Source organism: Engraulis encrasicolus, chromosome 16, assembly GCF_034702125.1.
Source record: "Engraulis encrasicolus isolate BLACKSEA-1 chromosome 16, IST_EnEncr_1.0, whole genome shotgun sequence".
NCBI lineage: Eukaryota > Metazoa > Chordata > Actinopteri > Clupeiformes > Engraulidae > Engraulis > Engraulis encrasicolus.
The window spans coordinates 36,217,454-36,238,092 of NC_085872.1; the positions used below are offsets into that span (position 1 = coordinate 36,217,454).

Here is a 20,639-nt window from a genome sequence, read left to right on the forward strand (position 1 = left end):
GAACATTATACTGTTTTAACTTCTCACAAGATCAAAAGCTACTCATGCAATGTTGTATGTTCTGAGGGCCAAATTAAAAGCGGCCCCAATCTCGTTAGTGCATGAAAGCGTTTTCATGCTTTTAAATCCGTGTTAAATTCCTGCAAGAGTAAATTAAATGTCACAAACAAATTAGCACCTCAATGGGCGTGAAAGGGCTCCTCAGTCCACCCCACCCTCTGGCGGCAGCCTCCTCCTCTGCCCTGCGCCTATAAATTGGGACCAATCTGACCCAACATCACTTCACCTGAAGCCACTAGACAGCCTCTGCATCTCCAGCCACAGCATCTGAACCAAAGGCTTGTAAGTGCTGCACTCTATCTTTTCCATCAAACCTCTGTGTCTTTCTGCATGTCTCTGCCTCTGTGTCTGTCTCTCTCTCTCTCCCTCTCTCTCTGTCCCTCTCCTTTTTCACTGTCTATCTGTTCCTCTGTCTCTGTCTGTCTGTCTGTATTTCTCACTCCCTTTCTTTACAACCAGTGTCTCTTTCTGACCCTATTGGCCTTTCTCTGTCTTCTTCCTCGTTTTATCTCTCTATCTGTCTGTCTTCCTGTCTTTCTTGCTCTCTGTGCTTTTTTTTCTTTATCTTTCTGGATGCAAGTTTATGCAGGCTGAGCCTGAATGCCTATGGCCTCATATATCCCAGCCAAACTGCACCTATGGGTGTCTTTGTTAATAAATCCTGGGTAATAATGGCTGTCTAAGGCTTACCATTTAACTTGTGTGCATGGGCCATATTCAGCACACTGTTGTAAGACATTTCAGTATGAGGTTTCGGTATGACTGTTTAATTGTTTCCAATGTACAATGTTGGGTTTTATTTAATTGAACTCTCTGTATTGAGAGGTAAGAAACCCTGACCTCAAACACTAAGAGGAATGCCATGTATACATGAGCCAAGAAAACACGATTTTATTAGTCAAGGCAGCCACCTGACTGCAGATCTGTGCCAGATAGAATGAAATGGTGTAGTGAGTAGTCGGAACAAATCAAACAATTATGTGGAAAATGTGACTGTTCCACATTCTATTTTTAAACGGTATGGTCTGAAGTGTAATTTATACACATTAGGGCATATGAGGTGTTCTGTGTTAAGCCCTGCAACCACAGGGCTTGCACTGTAGTCTGACTGTGTTGCCTTACCATGTATTCAACAGAGCCATGAGCAGGAACTACATGTCCAAGTTTGATGAGCTCCGCAAGGGAGACTATCTCTGGTCCAACAACCACGAATGGAAGGCTGTTTTCCAGGTATTCCATATTCCATTCAATTCTATTGATTTCCCCAAACAATTCCCTTTACATTTCAAGATAAAGTAAAACAGTAGGATAAAGACACTTAGGTTGGGAGTTCCTTCTTAAGCAAATGTTAGCCAGTTTTGTGAAAATAAATCCATCCATGGGTGTGTGTTAATCTTGAGTTTGTTGTTCTGGCGTGTCTGCGCAGGAGGACGGCAACTTTGTGATCTATGGCTGGAGGCAGATGTGGTCGTCTGACACCTCAGGCCAGCGGGAGGCCCACCGCCTCTGCATGCAGGACGACTGCAACTTTGCCATGTACAAGCGCGACAACAAAATGATGTGGCAGACCAAGACCCAGGCGTCTGGTGGCTTCAAGATGTGCCGCATGTACCTGCGCAATGACGGCAACCTGGTGATCGAGAGGGACGGCGAGGAGGTGTGGAACTCCTCCCAGTCTAAGGGATTCAAGTGAGAAGGGTGCGCTCCATTGCAGGGTATTGGCACACATACCACTGCACTTTGTAGTAGGCTAGTCAGATGTAAAGTCTGATGAATCATACTCAATAAAAAAATCACTGCAGAGAATCTTTTGCTCCATCTTGTGTTTCCTTTCTCATGTTTTCTGTGTTCAATGTAGATCTAGGCCTACTACTGCCACTGTCACGCCACAGCCCTTTGACCATAAAGGGAAAGGGAATTTGGTATAATATAAACATGAATGCACACAGATTGGATTGATCTTCTTTGGTCCAATCAGACACACATAATAACAAAAGGAAGCAGACACAGAAACCCATCTACCTGCCGGCTTCATTCACTTTTCCAAAAGATAGGTTGATAGGATGCTTTGAAGTAGGGCCCTTTTAGACTAGGCTACATACCTTAGACCTGGATCCAATGTTGCCCAACATTTAAAAAAAATATATTTTTGTGGCTGGATTGTGCCTTTATTGCAGGTAGCATACATTGTATATAGACAATGAGTAAGTAGGAGAGAGAGAGATTGGGGTGACTGTCAGATGGGGAGATCTGTGATGTGTCTGTGGTCGGAGTGTGAAGACTACTCACTAATTTCAGTAGAGGGCGCTTTTGGTCGATGTTTTGAAGCATGATGGGGAAGGCCATCTGCTGATTTTGAAGGCTGGACCTGAACAAACTGGGGGGACACATAAGAGACCTATGATTTTTTTTTTTTTAAGAATTCTAACCTAGGCCTATGCCTATATAGAATAATGGTCAGTCACATAGAAGAATATAAGTAAGAAAATCCAATACAAATACTAACATATTTCCAGATTGACCGTGTTAGCTACAACATGGCATTATTAATAACGGTAAAGCATAAAAAAACAACAAAAAAACCCAAAAAAAAACATTACGGTAATCTATGGTTTATGCAGGTCAAAGGTCAAACATTAATGTAAATTGTTTAGAATGGCATTTCATTTTTTTTCTGTAACCTGATTTAACTTCCGCCAGTTTAGTTTTACTTCTGAACCACATGCATGTGTACGTATGTGCTTCTGCATTTGCTGCGGGCATATGACAGTCCAATAATTTGCAATGAAGTTGAGAAATATTTGCATGGGGAAATTCCATGCTACACAAACCCTTCCACCCACACCCTAGGCTACAATATACAAGTGTAAATGCGTTTTCTTGTCTTCTCTTGCATATTGTAAACTTTGACTGCATATGCATTCATGGCATATTGTTTTTTATATTTACATATACTGCAGACCTACAACATACTCATAACATTAATGAGTGAAAAGGCAGGGGAGAAGCTAGCATGCTTTAGCAGGCTGCACATACTCGGATATTTACGGTACTGCTTTGACCGACAGTGCTGGAGGAAGATAATAATGATCCCCAAGCCAGCCAGAAGCCCAGGCGCGAAAGGGATAGAATCTGTCTAAAGTATGGCCAGTCGCTATGGATTGGAACCATCTTCTCACGTAGCTCACGTTCATTGCAATCAAAACATTTTACATCACGTGGGCAGAAGTCGTAAGGCGTAGGTAAACTATTTCTTTTGCGAGGATGTCTGAATCGTGAAAGGGAGGTACGCGCGCAAGGATCTCAAAGTGACAGAACGTTTGTCTTCTTCGTGGAAGGGTTAAATACACAGCAAAGTCATGGCGTTCTGGTCTTTTTTAGGATAACGTTGCATTTTCTTTTAACCGAGACACTTTTGGATGTTTTGGAGACCGATTTGTGCCCTGGAATTCGGTGAAACAACTATTCGTATTTTCTCAGTTGTGAGCCAGACAGCAAAAACCTGGATGCGCAGTACTACCGAGTGGGACCAGGCAAATAAACACACTACGTCAGGATAAAATGACGATGTCTGTCCCGGAGAGGATTTCAGGGTCCGGGGGTAAGGAGGAGGAGAGCGAGGATGAGAGTGAAATCCTGGAGGAAAGCCCCTGTGGACGCTGGCAGAAGCGAAAGGAGCAGGTAGGTGCATACATGAATGGTGCGGAATTATACGATTGCCTTCCTCGTGCCACTCATGCCCAAGTGTCACAAGCTCAGCGGAAACCGTGAGGCAATGCAGCGCCTGGTGTAGCCAAATTTTGCCAGTACATGACACAGCATCTTGTTTTGGTTCCGTAAGGCTGATTCGGAATGTAAGTCGGCTATTCATAATGCTAAAGCCGATGGCTTGGACGAAAAGTAGCACCAGGACGCTACCCAATGGCGATCAGTGACATAGACAGTCTGGTACCTGGCTACTTTGTTGAACCAGGTAGAGTAGGGCCATTCTTATCCAAAGAACTATCATAGTTTACCCATTTACACCCATCCAAAGACCATTTGATTCATATCGAACTGGTTCCATTGTTTTTACTTCTAAAAACTCCCAATGATTCTATCTAAATGCTCACTCTTCAACCTTTTTGATAGGCCTATTGAAGATGCTGGAGACCCAACATCCCCTCTTTTAAATAATAGCATAAGCCTACACATAGTTCTAGATGATAAACACCTTTGACAAATAGTTGCTTGTCAAAATAAATATTACCCTATATTATTTCTCTCCAGTAAAGTTAGTGACTCTTATTTGGAATTTAGACTTAATGGGCTCATTCAGATGAAGTTTAGTTCTAGTTTTTGTGTTTTTCCTTGGACCTCTGTGACTGAATATCTTATCTTCCGAAGGCACCCACATGCAGCCCATGTCAGTTCAGTTGTACATTAGTCAGATATGTACCCCTTAACACTATCAACATGTGGGTGGGTTGATGTTTAAGGCCGTAACACAGTTAAAGGAGGAAACATATTCCAATCCTGAAAAAATGGGTGGAAAATTGGAAAAAATAGAAAAAAAGGGGGATGTCAGTGGTCCGTGGAATTTAGCCTAATTTTTGCCATTTTTGGGAAAATGTGTCTTGCGGTGTGACATCATTGGTGTGATATTTCTGTAAGATACAATACAATGATTAATATTCTGCACAAACATATCCCCAATGCTCTTTCTGCTATTGTTCCTTTAACACCCCCCCCCCCCACACACACACACACACACTACTACCCAACCGCACCCCCGCCCACACACGTATGCATCGTACAGGCAGACAACTGTGATTTCACTGCATGGTTTCACTGTATTACTTGAAATAATTGTGTGAATGTGACAAATAAATCTCCTTGTATCCTTATCCTTGCATGATGCATGAAAAATAAGTAAGGATTGAGTAACACAATGCCTAAGCATGTCACACCACAGGACATGAAGTCACACCACAGGAAATTCATTGCATTGTTGCCATTTTAATCCTTTTGTATTCGTGACTGACCTCCGAGCTCATGCTAACTAGATAATGATATTGTGTTTAACCTTTAATATGTGTTTTCATTAATAAAACACTTTTTTTCCTTCCATAAGAGCAGTCACACCACGGGACACCACAAATGAACCTAAGCATTGTGTGACAGAAACATTGCAATGTAGACATATTAAGAGTATGTCTACTCTCCAATAACTGGGGTATAACTGGTTAGGAGCCTGTCTTTAAGACCCTTGTAGTTGGCCTTGCAGTTGCTCGTCCACAAACCTGACTTACATGTCACCCCGCAGGACGCAATTTGTGTTACGAAATTGAACTTGTAGTTAATATTACTGTATTGAGTTTTTTTCACATTCATATTTTAAATATAAGGTTAATATTTATGCAATCATGCCCAATGCTTTATAAATGATTCAAAATGTTGTTGGTTTATTCTATAGCTGGATATATTCCAAGTTTTATTAATGTTACAGTCACACCACAGGACATTCACATATAAACCTTTCCATTAATCTGAACAAAAATGTTTCTTCTCATCTAAGACTAATATGAAACATGATGTACCACATCTTCTTTCATTTACATCTGTTTTCAAGTGGAAAAATATCAATTTTGTAGGTTTTTAACTAATGTTATGTAAAAACAGGGCGTCATGTCAACCACCCACGTGTTTGCCTACATTTGGAGATTAGAGTCTCTTTACTTTGTTTCATACTCAATTTCTGAGAAGACATACATTGTTTTTGCAGATGTTGATGTATGTAAATCAAGGGACAGGAACTGTGGTAAATAAATGTAAGAGGTTGGGCTAACTTCACTTAAAAGGTCCCCCAATAGCGTTCTGTTTTTCCTATGTGTTCAGTGTGTTTTGCTTGAGCATGTGGCATGTAAAACCAAGGAGTATGTGACTGGGTTCTACATGAACCACTTTTCTCAGTCAGAAAAACATTGTTGCCAAAACACCATTTTAAAAACATTTTTTTTCTGGTACTTACTCTATCTACTTGTTAACATCATCTTGTACTGGAGTTTTTTTTAACGGTGGAACATATTTTTTTACAGTTCTATAAAGATATCATGAATTGGTTCATCTACTGTAAAAGTATGGTTATTTCAATCTTATCAGTTCAAACCTTTTATTTGTATTATTCTTCTGCAACAGGAGAATGACACAGCTTACATGACCAATCAAACAGTGAGCAACCTGTCCAATTGCGACACTTCTCAGACAGGCTGAATACGATAAGATAAATTATGAGATCATGTCTGCCAGATTATTGGCACGTGGTCTGAGATGTAGCTTTCATGATCAGTCAAGTCAGTTGTATTGAAGGCTGCTGAACGAAAATGCTGGTTCAATCCTCCGAATAAGCCGTGTCCTCAGATGGGTGTTACTACTAGACAAGGCATTATTTTTCTGTTTGCGTTACAGGGGAATTCAACATGGCACTGAAGCATTTCCTATCTTATAAACAGCCTGTGGGTGTAATACAGTTGTTACTGTTTCCTCCCGTCCATGCTGTTGCGTCAGTATGGTTACAAGGTGCCAGAGGGCCGGGCGTTGGGCAAGACAGACCTGCTTGTGGAACAACAGTGAAAAGCTACTCTTGTTCTTAATGTTTTCGACCGAGTAGTTCCCCTTTCACTGGAATACTAATTTGTGAATGCTGTCTGTATCTGTGTGTGTGTGCTGTGCTGTATTTGAGTGTGTTTGGCCGAGAGAGGAGGAGAAATACATTGGGAGAGGAACTATGAAGTTCAATACATGTCAAACGTTGGACTGATGTTCCATAGCTACATGTTGAAAAATATAGAGGGAGAAACATTTGCCATTTGGGCTTTTCTTGCAAAACTTAAGTAACTGAGAGGAAATCAGAAGAGAGGAGAAGAAAACAAACCAAGCCAGCTCTGTTTACAGAGGGAGCAATATAACCCAGTTGGCTTGTGTGGCCCACCTAGTGGTGACTGACATGGTTTATGGAGAATGAGCCTATTGAAGTCGAGTAATGGACACTGCGCGTAGCACTAATGCAGCCACATGGTTTTCTTGAGTGGACCTCTCTGTTCCTTGTTGTTGTTTTTTTAGTTTTTGAGATTGTAGCCTGCGTCTGTGCACTGCACTCAGATACTGTTGCCCTGTCAGCCCGAGTAGCTCCCCGGTGGCTGTGGGTGACCGAAATCCTCAGGGGTGTGAAACGAATCATCAGGTCCAAGCAGGTTGGTGTGCCGTGCAAGTGTCATGCAAGTATGTGCATGTCAGTTTTGACACAGACCTGACATTTCACTAAAGACCCAGTTTGTTAAATGATGGAGACGTTACTAGTGTGTGTGTGTGGGTGGGGGGGTTTAAATTCCTTTGTGTGGGTGTTAAATACGTAGAGCAAAGAGGTTCATGTCACGTGACCTAATGTTGCAGAACCAGTTTTAAATACCCCTTTGACAGTTTTTTCCCCTCTTTTTTTACTAATTGTGAAATGTCAGCATGGCCCTTGGCTTACTTCTCCCTTGCTGATGTTTTTCTGTCCATGTGAAGCCTCACCTGCTCGCCGTGTGGTTCATCACAAGGCCCCTTCACAATTTGAGCATTGCTGTGATCTCTGTCCAGATTTGGATGCTTGAACGGGCTGTAAGAATGAGGTAGGCTAGAGAGGGATGAGAAGAAGGCAGAGGGGAACACGCCCCTCATATCCCATGCCACTTACCCTATCTAGGAAGGCTAGCAACATATTTGACGCCTATTCCGCCCTACAAAGGCAAAGTTGAGTATTTTGTCAAAATAGAGTCTAGACTGTAAATGGTCTTCATAACACTGCCTTTATCTTGTGAGAAAACATTATGGTCCAAATGTGTCACGTTTTAGAGATATTGCGGTCAAATTTGCTGTACCTACAATATCCAACCTCAAGACTTTGAAGGCGTTCTTCACCGTTTAAATGTTGATGTAGTTACGGCACATTGCCTTTGTAGGCCACTATTGTGATCTACTGATGCTCAGGTGTTGCCCTTATGTCGTGTAATTAGGCTAACCGTGTCGCACAGAGTAACCTCCTTGAGATGATGTAATGCTATATTTGAATATATGCTTTCAAAACTACTGACGGAGGTATTTGCTGCACAGATCACAGCATGCACAGCATAGTAAACTGAAAGCACAAATGTGCTGAAAATGTGCACTCTGTACATTTCACCCGTGCAGACAGTGTTGTTGTCTAGCCACACTGTTATGAGTGCTGACATGGTCTTGTTTACAATATAGCTTTACCCCGTACAGGGACAAGTATTTACAGTCAACTTATAAAGTCACTTGACATTAACGCTTAAAAGTCATTGGGCTGTCCCAGCCAGGATTACAAGATCAACTTTCATGTTCTATTATGAGTGAGATGCATCTTACTGGTTCTTTTGAACGCCTGACTATGTGCGGACTCATTCAGTTTGCCTCAGGGCTCTTTTTCGCTTGAGATAAGCGATGTGTCACTCCGAAGTCAATTAAAATGTGTATCAATTCATGCCAAAGTTAACAAACTATGAATGAGCAGCTACAACCCCTTTATAGTGTAGGAACCTATCATACTAGGATGACGAAATGATGTTGCAGGCTACCACTGAAAGTGTATTTACAGGGCTGCAAGAGGCCACTAAACCAGAGCATTAGACGGTTCAGGCTTGTTGAGGCATAATATGCGGTTTGGATGCTGACTGTGGATTACGGCGAATACCTTTTTTAAAAATAGCAGAGATAAAAGCTTGGTTGGCTTCAAGACAAATTGCACTCCATAACCGGAGACAGGGCAAGGAGGACTGCATCCCCCCCCCCCAGTCGCTCCGCTGAGCACGGTGTGTGTTACATAACCAAGGAGAGTGGGTCCCTGGCCAGCTAGCTAACTGGGTAGCTGTGAGTGATGGTTGCTAAGTTCAGAGGCTGAGACGGGCCCTCTGTCTGAGCTCAGGGCTGAACAATGCTGACCAGGAAAGGGGTGTGCTCCGGGGGAGCACGGGGCCTGCTCAGTAAGCGCTTGTCCTCCGAGGGCCTCTGGAAGGCAGGCTTCAAGTTGCCTGATTGATCGCTGTGTACTGTTTACTCCCGGAGAAGCGTATGCCGCATAGTATGTGTGGAGTTTTTTTTCTTCAATGAAACCAAAACAAAACAAACAATAAATCGCTGTGTTGCAATCGATTGCGGCCAGTCCAGGGGAAATCTCTCTGACACAGTGAGCTTCATATTCCACTGTTTGTACAGCGAGGCACGGCTTGACCTGACAAGGTGTAGTGTGCTTTCAAGTCTCGCCTTGTAAGTTGGAGTTCCGTGACCCCAAACAACCCTCGCTGTGGAACATATGTTAGACTTTGCAGGGTCTTTCTTTTCCCTCCTTCAGCAGTCAGCGGCTTTTCAGCCAGTCAGCCGGGAGGGGAGATTTCAGCCTGGCTTTAGGCCAGTGTAAAGAAAACCCAGAGCAATCCATCTGTCCTTAGGCATGAACCCATCCATTTGGCATCTCTCTCTATCACACTCTCTCTCTTTTTTTCTCTCTCTCTCTGTCTCTCTGTCTCTCTCTCTCTCTCTCTCTCTCTCTCTGTTTCTCTCTCTCTCTCTCTCTCTCTCTCTCTCTCTCTCTCTCTCTCTCTCTGTCTCTCTCTCTCTGTCTCTCTCTGTCTCTCTCTCTCTCTCTCTCTCTCTCTCTCTCTCTCTCTCTCTCTCTCTCTCTCTCTCTCTCTCTCTCTGTCTCTCTCTGTCTCTCTCTCTCTCCCTCTCCCTCTATCTATCTTTCCCCCCGCCTTCCCCTGTTGTGGGAGTGGGACCCTTCCCAGATTTCTAAGAAAAGGCTGATGTTATGAGTGCACAGCACACACCCATGTCTCCCCGGCTGTCGCTCTGGAAGGGTATCTATTCGTCCACCCGCGCTCAAGGCTAGCTCAGCAGAAGCGGAGGAGGCCTTTCCCACTGCCCTCCCTCCTTCATTTACACATGACTCCCGTGCCGCTCCCACGGGACGAGGACTTTTTTGGCTGTACGCTTCAGCGCTCTGTTTTGGTTTCGTGGCAGGCGCAGGTGGTGGTGGCAGTGCTGCTGCTCCTGCTATGCCTATGGACCGGAGGAAATTGCATGTTGTAGTACAGACAATGTAGACTAGACTGCAATGGAAATGGGGACCACATGTCTCAATAGATATTTATATAATTCTATATTGGGTTTCCAGTTTTGATTTAGGCGACAGGAGGAGTTTCAGCGGCCTTGCTTAGTCCAAGCCCTTTCACAAAATGTAGCAGGCTTGTTACCTGCAGGGGCCCCAGGAAGAGAACAATCTAGAAGTCAGGAGGTGACCTTGGGGGTGGAGTGGCAGTCACACAGCCATGTATTAGGTTATTAGAGTGCAGTCGCTTCCTCTAGCCTGAAGCCTGCAGTACACCCTCCTCACAGACACACACACACACACCAACACCACCCCCCTCATGTGTCAGCACACCACGTCTTCTCAAGGTAGCCCCACTCGTCTATCATGCGAGAGTAATAAAATGGGTCCTGCTCCACCGCCTAGACCGGGGGAATGAATATGCTGCACACACGCCGACCCAAAGATTTAGGCCTTATTGAGCCTTGCAGCCTGCCCATCCAGCCTGCAGTTCCAGAAAGTTCCCCATTTGCAAGGTCAGATCAATAAATGGACATCGACCAGCTGTCATTCATCAGGGCAGGGCACGGCAGGGCGTAGTGCATCTGTTCAACACAGTTCGACGAGAGCAGAGGAGAGGAATAGAGAGAAGAGAACAGAGGAGATTGGAGGAGACGAGAAGAGAGAAGAGAGGAGTGGAGTGGAGGGAAGGAGATGAGAGGAGAGGAGAGGAGAGGAGATTGGAGTAGACGAGAAGAGAGAAGAGTAGAGTGGAGTGGAGTGGAGGAGAGGAGATGGCAGGAGAGCAGAGGAGAGGAGAGAAGTGAGTGAGTGAGTGTGAAGCAGCCGTCACAAAGTGGCTGCAGACATGACCAGGCTTGTGAGAGGGCCTGAACGATGCCTGCATTCCCGTGGTCTCTTGGATCAGCTCCACGCATTATATAGTAGTTTGCTCCTCTTTGTTTTTCCCCTGCGGGCTCGGGCTGGTGTGTGTGTGTGAGGATGACTCTGCCTTACTTCACCGGGTGAAACTTTAAGTGGATATAAACAATCCTATTCCTGTAACGTTAGGGGTCTGTTAATGTGCACATCTGCTGCTGTGCGCACACACACACGCACATCATGTATGCGTACGCATCTGCTGCGCTTGTGCGCGCATGTGTATGCACGTCTCAATGCGCCTACATGTGCGTGTGGATGTGTGTAGTTGAATGTTTTTGTTTGTGTATGAGCATGTGAATATAAATGTGTGTGTGTGTGTGTGTGTGTGTGTGTGTGTGTGTGTGTTGTTTACTCTTCATGTTGCCAAGCTTATGGGGAGGAAATGAGATTGACAGTGCCGTGTCAAAGGCCCCCCCCACCCACACGCATTCATCTCTATGGGCCGGGTCCTCAGCTCAACCTCAACTCTGTTAGGGTCTACCTCTCTCCCTTTCCCCCCCTCCCCACTGTTCTCTGGCCTCACACAGGAGATCAGAAATATAACGACGTGACCGGTTGACATGTAGTAACCCCTTCTACTTCTGCGAAGAATGCTTGGGTTTGTGTCAGAAGGCTATTGTGGGATAGACGTCCCATTACTAGGGATTTGCAGCATTAGATGGGAAAAGCAATTAAATACAGAAGCCCACTCCAGTCGTCCACTCCCATCCAGCCCAAGCCCTCCCCATCAATGCACTTCACGGACATGTAAGCTTAGGCCTGTACTCTCAGTGCGTTTCTCAACTTGTCTCTTTCTTTTGCCGTCTTCCTTCTCCCATGCTTTTCATACACGGAGATGCTCTCCTGTAACAGTATGAGATCCATTCATTCCTTTGGCCGCTAAATGTGCCTGGAATAATCAGCTTTGCTGTGGCCGAGTCGGCCTGCACAATGCGGCCATTCATAGGTAAAGAATAACAGGGAAGCTATATGACAGCGATAGGTTGGCTAGCTCGAGATGATTAGCATCCTCTGTGGCTCTGTGAGCGGCAGATTGCTTCTTGCTGACAGCCTGAGTGTCCTCACATGCTCACATGCTTTTCACGGGCCGTTTTGAAGGAGTCACGCGGTCCCCACAAGGAGACATCTTGTCTTCGGATAGACCTGAGAAAAAAGAGAGTGCCTGCCTCACAGGCCTTCATGGCTGTTGATTGGGTTATCTGATTATCACATCAGGCAACATGAATGCGTTGTGTGACACATAGTATACTGTGTGTATTACAACATTTCTGTCATAAAGCTTTTGCTTGGCCGTACTGTGGCCTTAATGCTAGGGCACTAGGTTACTACGCCGGCGACCCAGGTTCGATTCCCGGCTCGGGTCATTTGCCGAACCTCCCCCATCTCTCTCTCCCAATCACTTCTTGTCGCCTCTCATACTGTCCTGTCGAAATAAAGGCAAAAATGCTCCTAAAATATATAAAGCTTTTGCTTCAGAAGACTTCTAATTGATGTGCAACCTGGGTCAAAGACGAAACAGGGTTTTCAGGACTCAAAAAAATAAAACTGTTCCCTGACGTTTTTCAACTTTTTTGGGTACATTGGAGTGTAAAGTGATTAAGTTTATTATTTTCTGTTCAGAAAATAGTAAGCAACATGCATTTTTACCCCATTTTTACCCATAAAATGTCATTCAGTGTAAAATGATTTAATACAGTTGGAAATGCAAAAATATGGATGACGTTAAAAAACTGAAATAAGCTACATGACATAGTGAAGGGCTATAATTAAGGTCTTCATCAAACCTAAAATTTTCTAGTTAGAGGTATTTGGAAATATTTTTTATGGTGTTAGTAGCCTTTCACAGAGTGCATTTTACCCATTTGGCTGTAAGAAGTTTTTCCACCGAAGAGAAAATCAGAAAATCACAATTATTCATTTGTTGTATGCCCCCGCATGTGTTGTGCTAAACAAATAAGTTTCGTAAGAATTTGACTTTATTTTCACATTAAAATGTGCATTTCACTGAATGACCACAATTATTACACTGAATGACACTTTGGTAAAAAAGCCTATAAACAGCTACTATTTATTACTATCATATTGTTCCCATCATACTACAGTAGCCGACTCAACGTCCTGAATGAGTGACAACAGAAATAAATGTTGTCAAATAATTGATATTTTACTTAATATTGGGGCATTAAAACATGTTTTAAAGAAAAGATAAAAAATGTTTTAAAGAACTTCCAAGATCACAAGCTTGGAGGTAGGCTACTACTTAGGCTTAAACCAATAAAAAAAGAAAATGTTGGCTGTTAACCTGCAGATTTCGGGGATTTCGTGTTCTGATTATTCATGTACAACTTCCAAAATCCCAGAATTGAATAGGTAATATGGTTGCTACCTGGTAATAACAATGTTATAATGGCAATAGCAATACAAGTCATAATTTCAAGTAGTATCATCATCATTATTGTATTTTATAATAATATTGCTACATATATTGCAGTTTTGATTCTTTATAAACAATTATGAACTGATTACACTGAAAGAAATGGCCCTTACACCACATGTTACTGAATGACATCTCTTACACTGAAGGACGACCAAATACTTTTCACCTTATTTTTACCTTTTTACAAGCACACAGTTAGCCACCTACATAAAACAATGTCTTTGACCCACAATGTTTACTATGACTATTTTACAACATATGCTTCTTTGGATGAATATCTGAGTATAAAAGTATTTTTTGACATTACACTGAATGACTGATGATCTGTTTTTATGGACGCTGTTGTCTTGAAAAAGGACGAAGGTTCAAAACGTTGTGCAAATAAATCACTGGGAGCATTAACAGTGTTGCAGACTTCTATCATTTACTTCAGTTACTTTATTTTGTCCAGCACCTGTACCACTGATGTGCGCGCATTCTCTACCTTTTTGTGGACGCTGTTACCACAAGATAGAAATACGGAATTTTCAACTATTGAAGAACAAGAACCTCCCTTTGCATCACTTAAGGGGTCCCCAGGGGTCCTTTTGATGATGTCACATATTGTTGTGTGACTGACTATCACTTTTTATTATGATTTAAAAGCACCATGTTGATTACACTTAATGACATCTAAGGAGTTGAAAATCCGGACAAAAGTCCCCAGATGATTTGAATATCAAAACAAAATAGTAATGAAACATGCTTTTAATACAATAACAAGAACACTTCTAGAATTATGCCCAGAGAGTGAAAAGAGAATTTTGTTCATCATTTTGCATAATTATTCAAGGATGTATTGGTGATTTTTTAAGTTCGGACCATTACTCTGAATGACATTTTTGCACTTTATGAGATTATTTCACACATACATTGACGACTATTTTTCTTTTTCATGTTACTGAAATGAGAAACCAGGCTATGCTGTTTATCAGCATAACATTCAAAATTCATTTATTTACTTTTTTGATAGTTAAATGAGTGCGGAACAAAAAAAAATCACGTCTCATCTTTGACCCAACCTACACAATTGTGAGAGTATGTACCTACTGAGTCTTTTCAGTCTGTTAAGACTTCCATTGTTGAACATTTGTTTTCATTGGTGCATCCCTGTGTGAGGCCCTTACATGTTTGCACATACCGAAATGCCCCGAAGTGTGCAATTTCATAGTTCTGTTTTTCACCTTTTTCAATGGACCTACCTCGAGCCTCATCCACATCAGAAGTGGTGCATGAAGGAAGGGTACTCCCTCACAGCAGATGGGCCTCCCTGTCTAAACGAGCCCTACAGGATTATGAAGCGCCGCCGCCTAGCAGGCTATCCAGCTACAGTAGCATGGCTATCGAACATGCGTTTTGGTGTGCGTGCCTGTGCGTGCCTGTGCGTGCCTGTGTGTGTGTGCGTGTGTGTGTGTGCGTGTGTGTGTGTGTGTGTGTGTGTGTGTGTGTGTGTGTGTGTGTGTGCGTGTGTGTGTGCGTGTGTGCGTGTGTGCGTGTGTGCGTGCGTGCGTGCGTGTGTGTGCGCGCGCACTTTCACGGTCTGCGCATGTACAAGGCTCTGCATGTGAACCCGATTCGTCCGTTTGTTTGTGCTCCCATGCATAAGTGACGGGAGGTGCACACATTATATAACAAGCCGGGGCCAGACAGAGCCCACAGCCAAGATCATTTTCAAAAGGGATATTGATTGAAAGAGAGGAAGGGAGGGAGGCAGACAGACAGACGTTGTTAAAGACGGACAGAAAGACGGTGTGAGCGAGAGCGAGGGAGAGAAAATCCTAGTCTTTTGCAGCCCTAATCTCTAATCCCTATAATCTGCGCTGCGTTCGGTGATTTGCCATCTATCCAAATGGAATGGGTGGGGTTTTAGGGTTCATTTATTGCTGTGGAACTATGTAATGGCTGAAGTTGAAGGAGCAGTCAATAACTCAAGCGACACACCAACATGACATGACAACCTCCTGACAGATGTTTCTCACAAATGGCAAAGAACTCTCACAAATAGAAAAAAGAACTCACAAATGGCAAAGAATGAATTGCCGAAAGCTGGTGGATTTGTTGTCGATCTAAATTTAGTTCTCTGTGAGCTGAGGCTGTTTTCTTTATTATTTGTTTTCACAAGGTTTGTCTCCCTCCCTCCCTCCCTCCAGCCCTCTCTATCCTCCCTCTCTCTCTCTCGGACACATGAGTCGAAGGGAAAACATCTCAGACGCGAGCTACTCTCCTAACTAACCTACCTACCGTTCACGCCGCCAGCCCCACCCACTCACTCCCACACGGCGTGTTTGTCTTCTGTCTTTACGGGCCAAGAGCCACTTCACTCTATTCCTGTACGAGACGTGTTTCTGATCTTAGGCCAAAGCAGAAACTTTGGCAGCACCTTTGCTATGCAGAGATGCAGGTCCTTCTATCGGGTGTCTGTGTGTGCAGCTACTTTGTAAAGCAGAAACTAAGACTTCCTTGAAAACAGAAGACAGGCATATATACCAGCCTGATGTCCTTATGCTTGTGAGGTTGTGTTGTGGTGTGGTAGGGAAGTTGGGGGGGTGGGTTTGTGGGTCAGGGGGCACAGAGGGGGGAAAAAAAACCCTCATGAACAAGGGGGCCAGAGGAAACAATGCTCCCTGTCTGTCCAACCCCACTGTTCCCCGCAACACGGGCCTGTCACAAAGCGCGTCATTCAGGGGTCCGCGCCCTCCTGCGGCGACTAACACTGCGTGGGACGGGCGGCTAAAACGGGTGGTCTGACATCATTTCTGTCGCCAGGGCGCCGGTTTTCACAAGTCAAGAGAAAGGGGGAGAGGACACACTCCATCCTCTCTCTGTACCTCTCTCTCTCTCTCTCTGTCCGTCTCTCTCTGTCCGTCTCTCTCTGTCTGTCTATCTCTCTCTCTCTCTCTCTCTCTCTCTCTCTCTCTCTCTCTCTCTCTCTCTCTCTCTCTCTCTCTCTCTCTCTCTCTCTCTCTCCCCCCCGACTCCAAGTCTACATCAACAAGCACACCTCACTCCCCTGCCTCTGTGTCTTGAGCACGGCGTACCGACTGGAGCCTGTGGCCCGCTTCACTGTCATGTGGGATGTAAACACAGAGAGTGGTCCAGGGAGTGCGTGCGTGGCTGTAGGCACAGTCTGGCCCCCTTCACCCGCCCGAGACTTCAGGCTGGTGTGCCTGGCTGTGAATTGGTCACGGTGCCACAGTGTTGCTGAGAGGCCTGCCTGTGATGTGATGTGATGTAAGGTCCTCTGTTCCTTGGGCAATACATACAGCGAACTGAAAGGCAGCAGGAGAGGAGAATGGAGAATAGGAAGCTCACTGACTCGCTCCTGTTTGGGGGGCCCGGGCCGGCGCGCTGATTGTGACACCCGAGCGCTTTAGTGCAGCCACATTAGCTCAGTTTCAGGGTCAGACAGGAACATGCAGCGCATAAACGCGCAGCACACACATTGTGATTGTGCACACACACACACGCATTTGCACACACACACACACACACACACACATATTCACACGCACATATTCACACGCTCGTGTAATTTCAAAGTGCCCAGCCAGTTGGCAACTGCAGACTGCGGCACAAAGGCTTTGGCTGTGGACCCATCTTTACTGTGCAATGAACTTTCTTATTTCTTTCAGTTCACTGCACACACTCTCTGCCGCTCATTCTTTTCCTCGCAGGCCAGTGTTTGTCTGTCAGATGGGCCCCACCTCCCTTGAACGAGGACACACACACACAGACACACACATACAGACACACATGAATATGTCTGCCTGTGCGAGTGTGCGCACATCCTCAACAAAGTGTCTGCGAATGACTTTCAGACGTACAGTACAGGGGTGCTTTTCTCGAAAGCGTAGTTGTTAACTTGGGTAGTTGCCAATGGGAAATGGCATTGCTACCAACAAAGTAGCTACCCTAGTTAGCAAATACGCTTTTGAGAAATGCACCCCAGTCGAGATAGTGCATGTCAGCCGGTGTAGACTGTCTGCAGGCCTCCTCTCCTTAGTAGGGTTAAGGGCCAAAACATACCAAGGCGGAACGGAACGGTCCCGGGACGAACGCGGCCTTTCTGCTTAGTTTTGGCCGGCGTGTTTTTCTCTGCCTTTCACACTGACAGCGTCGGTGTGCGCGGCCAGTCCTATTCAAAACCCTCCCCACAGCCAAAGCTAGCATGCTACTTTGCCATTCATTTGAATGAGACACCGCCGGTCGCCGGCGTGAAAAATACGCTCGAGTTCTATTTTCCAAATGCAGCGCGGCGCGGAGCCAGCTCCCGCGCCGCTGACGCTCTACTACCGCCGGTTGGTGTGTAAGGACAGATATGTTTCAATGTATTTTCACCGACGCTGGTAAAAACCGCGGCCGTTCCGCGACGCTTTACCGCCTTGGTGTGTAAGACCCCTAAGATGGAGCCAGCGCTGCACTCAGCAGCATCAGCAGCACTCTCTCTCCCCCCCACTTGTCAGCAGCCCACAGCTGACTGGAGGAGCCGCCGCAGAGCCCCATTTGTACCCTGTCAAACGGTGGTTTTGTGGCACTCAAGGGCAACACTTATCAGTCGAGTTTGAGTTGAGTTTGTGGTGCCGTGTAGAGTTTGGTTGTGTGTTGATGTTGGGTTTATCTTTAGTTTTTTTCCTCGCATTTACGTCATATACAAAAACTGTCCTCACATGTCTTGTCTGGAGAGCGTGTGTCAGAGTTGTTTGTTTTTGTTTTGTTTTGTTTGTTTTTTGATGCACTATATTTGAGATGATCTTCGACTTCTCAAGCCTTTAGCCATGATCTTGTTTCACATGTGGTTTCCCCCCTGTCAGCACATCCACGGGCTCTACACTAAGCATGTGTGTGATGGGCTGTTCCACGAATTCATTATGATTATGTTCCGAGGAGTTCCAGCCAGCCTCTTTCGGAGAGCTCGACCCCCACCACAACTGAGGGGAGTTTTCTTTTTTTTTAAATGCCTTCTCCCCAAAGCCCCACTGTTTTGGGTTATAAATCATGGAGCCAGTGAATAGTGCGCCTGTAAGTTTTTTTTTTTGCCGATGATTCTTGCAAAGTTGCTACAGCAAAAGCAAAAGCAAAGCAATGAGTCGCGAGTGAGTGTGTGGCTGTTCCCAGTTTCGGGCCCGGGGGTAAGATAACCCGAAGTGAACCAAATGCTGCTGCAGCTGTGTGTTTGGGGCACACGGCTTCCTGTTTGAACGTGAGGGACATGAGGCATGGCGGCTGGAAATACCAGAGGCACGTACGTACGTACTGAAGCTCCGCCTCTTGCCACAGCGCTTTCGCAACCACGCTTTTATCTAAACGTGTGGCCTGGCATGTCCTTGCACTGCTTCACTTTTTTTTTTTTTCAAACATGCCATTGTGAATGCTTCTGAGGCTGAGGCACAATGGAGTTTTGCATTGTTAAACCCTATTGTCTCCCCTCCCATCTCTCCCCCTTTCTCTCTCTCTCTCTCTCTCTCTCTCCCCCTCTCTCTGTCAACAGAGTCATTCACACATGTATGCACACGAACATGCACACACACACACCCACATACACACACACACACACACACACTTAAATGCACACGCACACACTCACTGACACGCATAGTATATGCATGCACAACACTTTGGCTGCTAACAGGCAGGACTTGTTTCCAGGGCTGGATCTGAAGCCTCTCTATTAGTTTTTCCATTGCTGTGCACAACAGTATTCCATTACCGAGGCGAGAAAACACACTAAAGAGAACAGCGGGATCTGCGCAGAGCTGGGCAGCTCGTGTCGGCCTGGTAGTATGATGACTGTAACACTTCCCTACCGTGTCTCTGCTCTCATCTCCTCTCTTGTTTACCCCCCCTGCCACACACACACACACACACACACACACACACACACACACACAAAAACAGATTACAAGCACTGTGTGGGTCACCTCTCCCCCACCACTCAGCCCCTGTGCCAGGACCCCCCCGGGTGTATGAGCCTGGGCCTCAGCCGCGGCCTGCATCTGCACCTGCGGCAGCTTCCTCTCCAGCTCCAGGAGTCTGCCCTACAAAGTCAAAGTGCAGTAACTACGCCAACATTGAAACAAAGCCTTCAAAAGCCTCGTTATTAGGTATTGTAGTTACTGCAAATTTGACATGGCAAAGTTTCTAAAGTAGAACATATTTTGGACCATAAGGCTTTGTCATAAGAAAAAAGGAGGTGTTTTGAAGACCATTTTCAGTCTAAACTCAATTTTGACTAGATATGTAGTTACTGCACATTGCCTTGGTGTGGCAGCACAGGTCAACTGCTTATTGAGCACAAACCAATCAGAGTATCAGACAACCCATGTCCACCCTCGATCCAGCTGAGCATGCTGAAACTGTCCGACTGACCTACCGACCGACTCTCTTCTCCTTCCCATGCACCGATGCACTCTTACGCCTGTGATAGATGGGCGCTTCCAAAGCGGTAGAAGCGCGGCGTTCCATTACCCGTATTGGCCCGAATATAAGACGTGTTTTTTGTTATAAAAATACTACTCTAAAAAGGGGGGTCGTCTTATTTCCGCGCGCTAGAGAAAATAGTAAAAAAAAAAAATATTTTTTTTTTCACTTAACCTGAATGCGGCCATTAGTCTATGCTTCACAACAATGCCACAAAACTCAATAATGGATGGGTTAAAGCCCCCTGCACACTGGGCAATACGGTCACCGCATCACCGGAGTGGTAGCCACCTAGTGGACACCGTATTACTTCAGAAAAACTCCCGCAAGCAGTCTAGTAGTGGCTGGTTTGAAACATGGCGGACGGAGCAGAAAATGCCTCCAAACTTCTTTATTTGAACACTAAAAACGCTTCGTTTCACTTTTTTGTAGTGTCTTACTGATAAAGATCATGTGTGAAAAGTATTGGTGTGTTTGGTGATGAATTTGGTTTTCGTAATTTCGTATCAAATCATAAATGCTTGTTTTCTTGTCCACCTATCTAGTGTGGATTATATAATGATAAAGTTTGAACATTATCGCCGTTTTTAACAGCTTAAAACGGCGTAATTTTGATAT

At 44.8% G+C, this 20,639-nt stretch overlaps 2 protein-coding genes across 3 annotated transcripts in view; both read left to right on the plus strand.

The window, feature by feature from the left end:
* Window positions 1-256: 256 nt before the first annotated feature.
* On the plus strand, window positions 257-1,866 carry LOC134466559 (B-type lectin plumieribetin-like). The gene is made up of 3 exons (XM_063220455.1): window positions 257-342; window positions 1,197-1,290; window positions 1,487-1,866. The coding sequence occupies exons 2-3, from the start codon at window positions 1,201-1,203 to the stop codon at window positions 1,751-1,753; spliced, it is 357 nt and encodes a 118-aa protein (XP_063076525.1). The 5' UTR covers window positions 257-342; window positions 1,197-1,200; the 3' UTR covers window positions 1,754-1,866.
* Window positions 1,867-3,121: 1,255 nt separating this feature from the next.
* Window positions 3,122-20,639, plus strand: part of nrbp2a (nuclear receptor binding protein 2a) — a 37,474-nt gene continuing 19,956 nt past the window's right edge. The window contains exon 1 of one of the 2 annotated variants that reach the window (XM_063219516.1): window positions 3,122-3,741. In XM_063219516.1, coding sequence (XP_063075586.1) covers window positions 3,622-3,741 — 120 coding nt within the window. In that variant the 5' untranslated portion in view covers window positions 3,122-3,621. Of the gene's footprint in view, window positions 3,742-16,585; window positions 18,847-20,639 lie in introns of those variants that run through there. The other variant, XM_063219518.1, reaches the window with a different exon arrangement.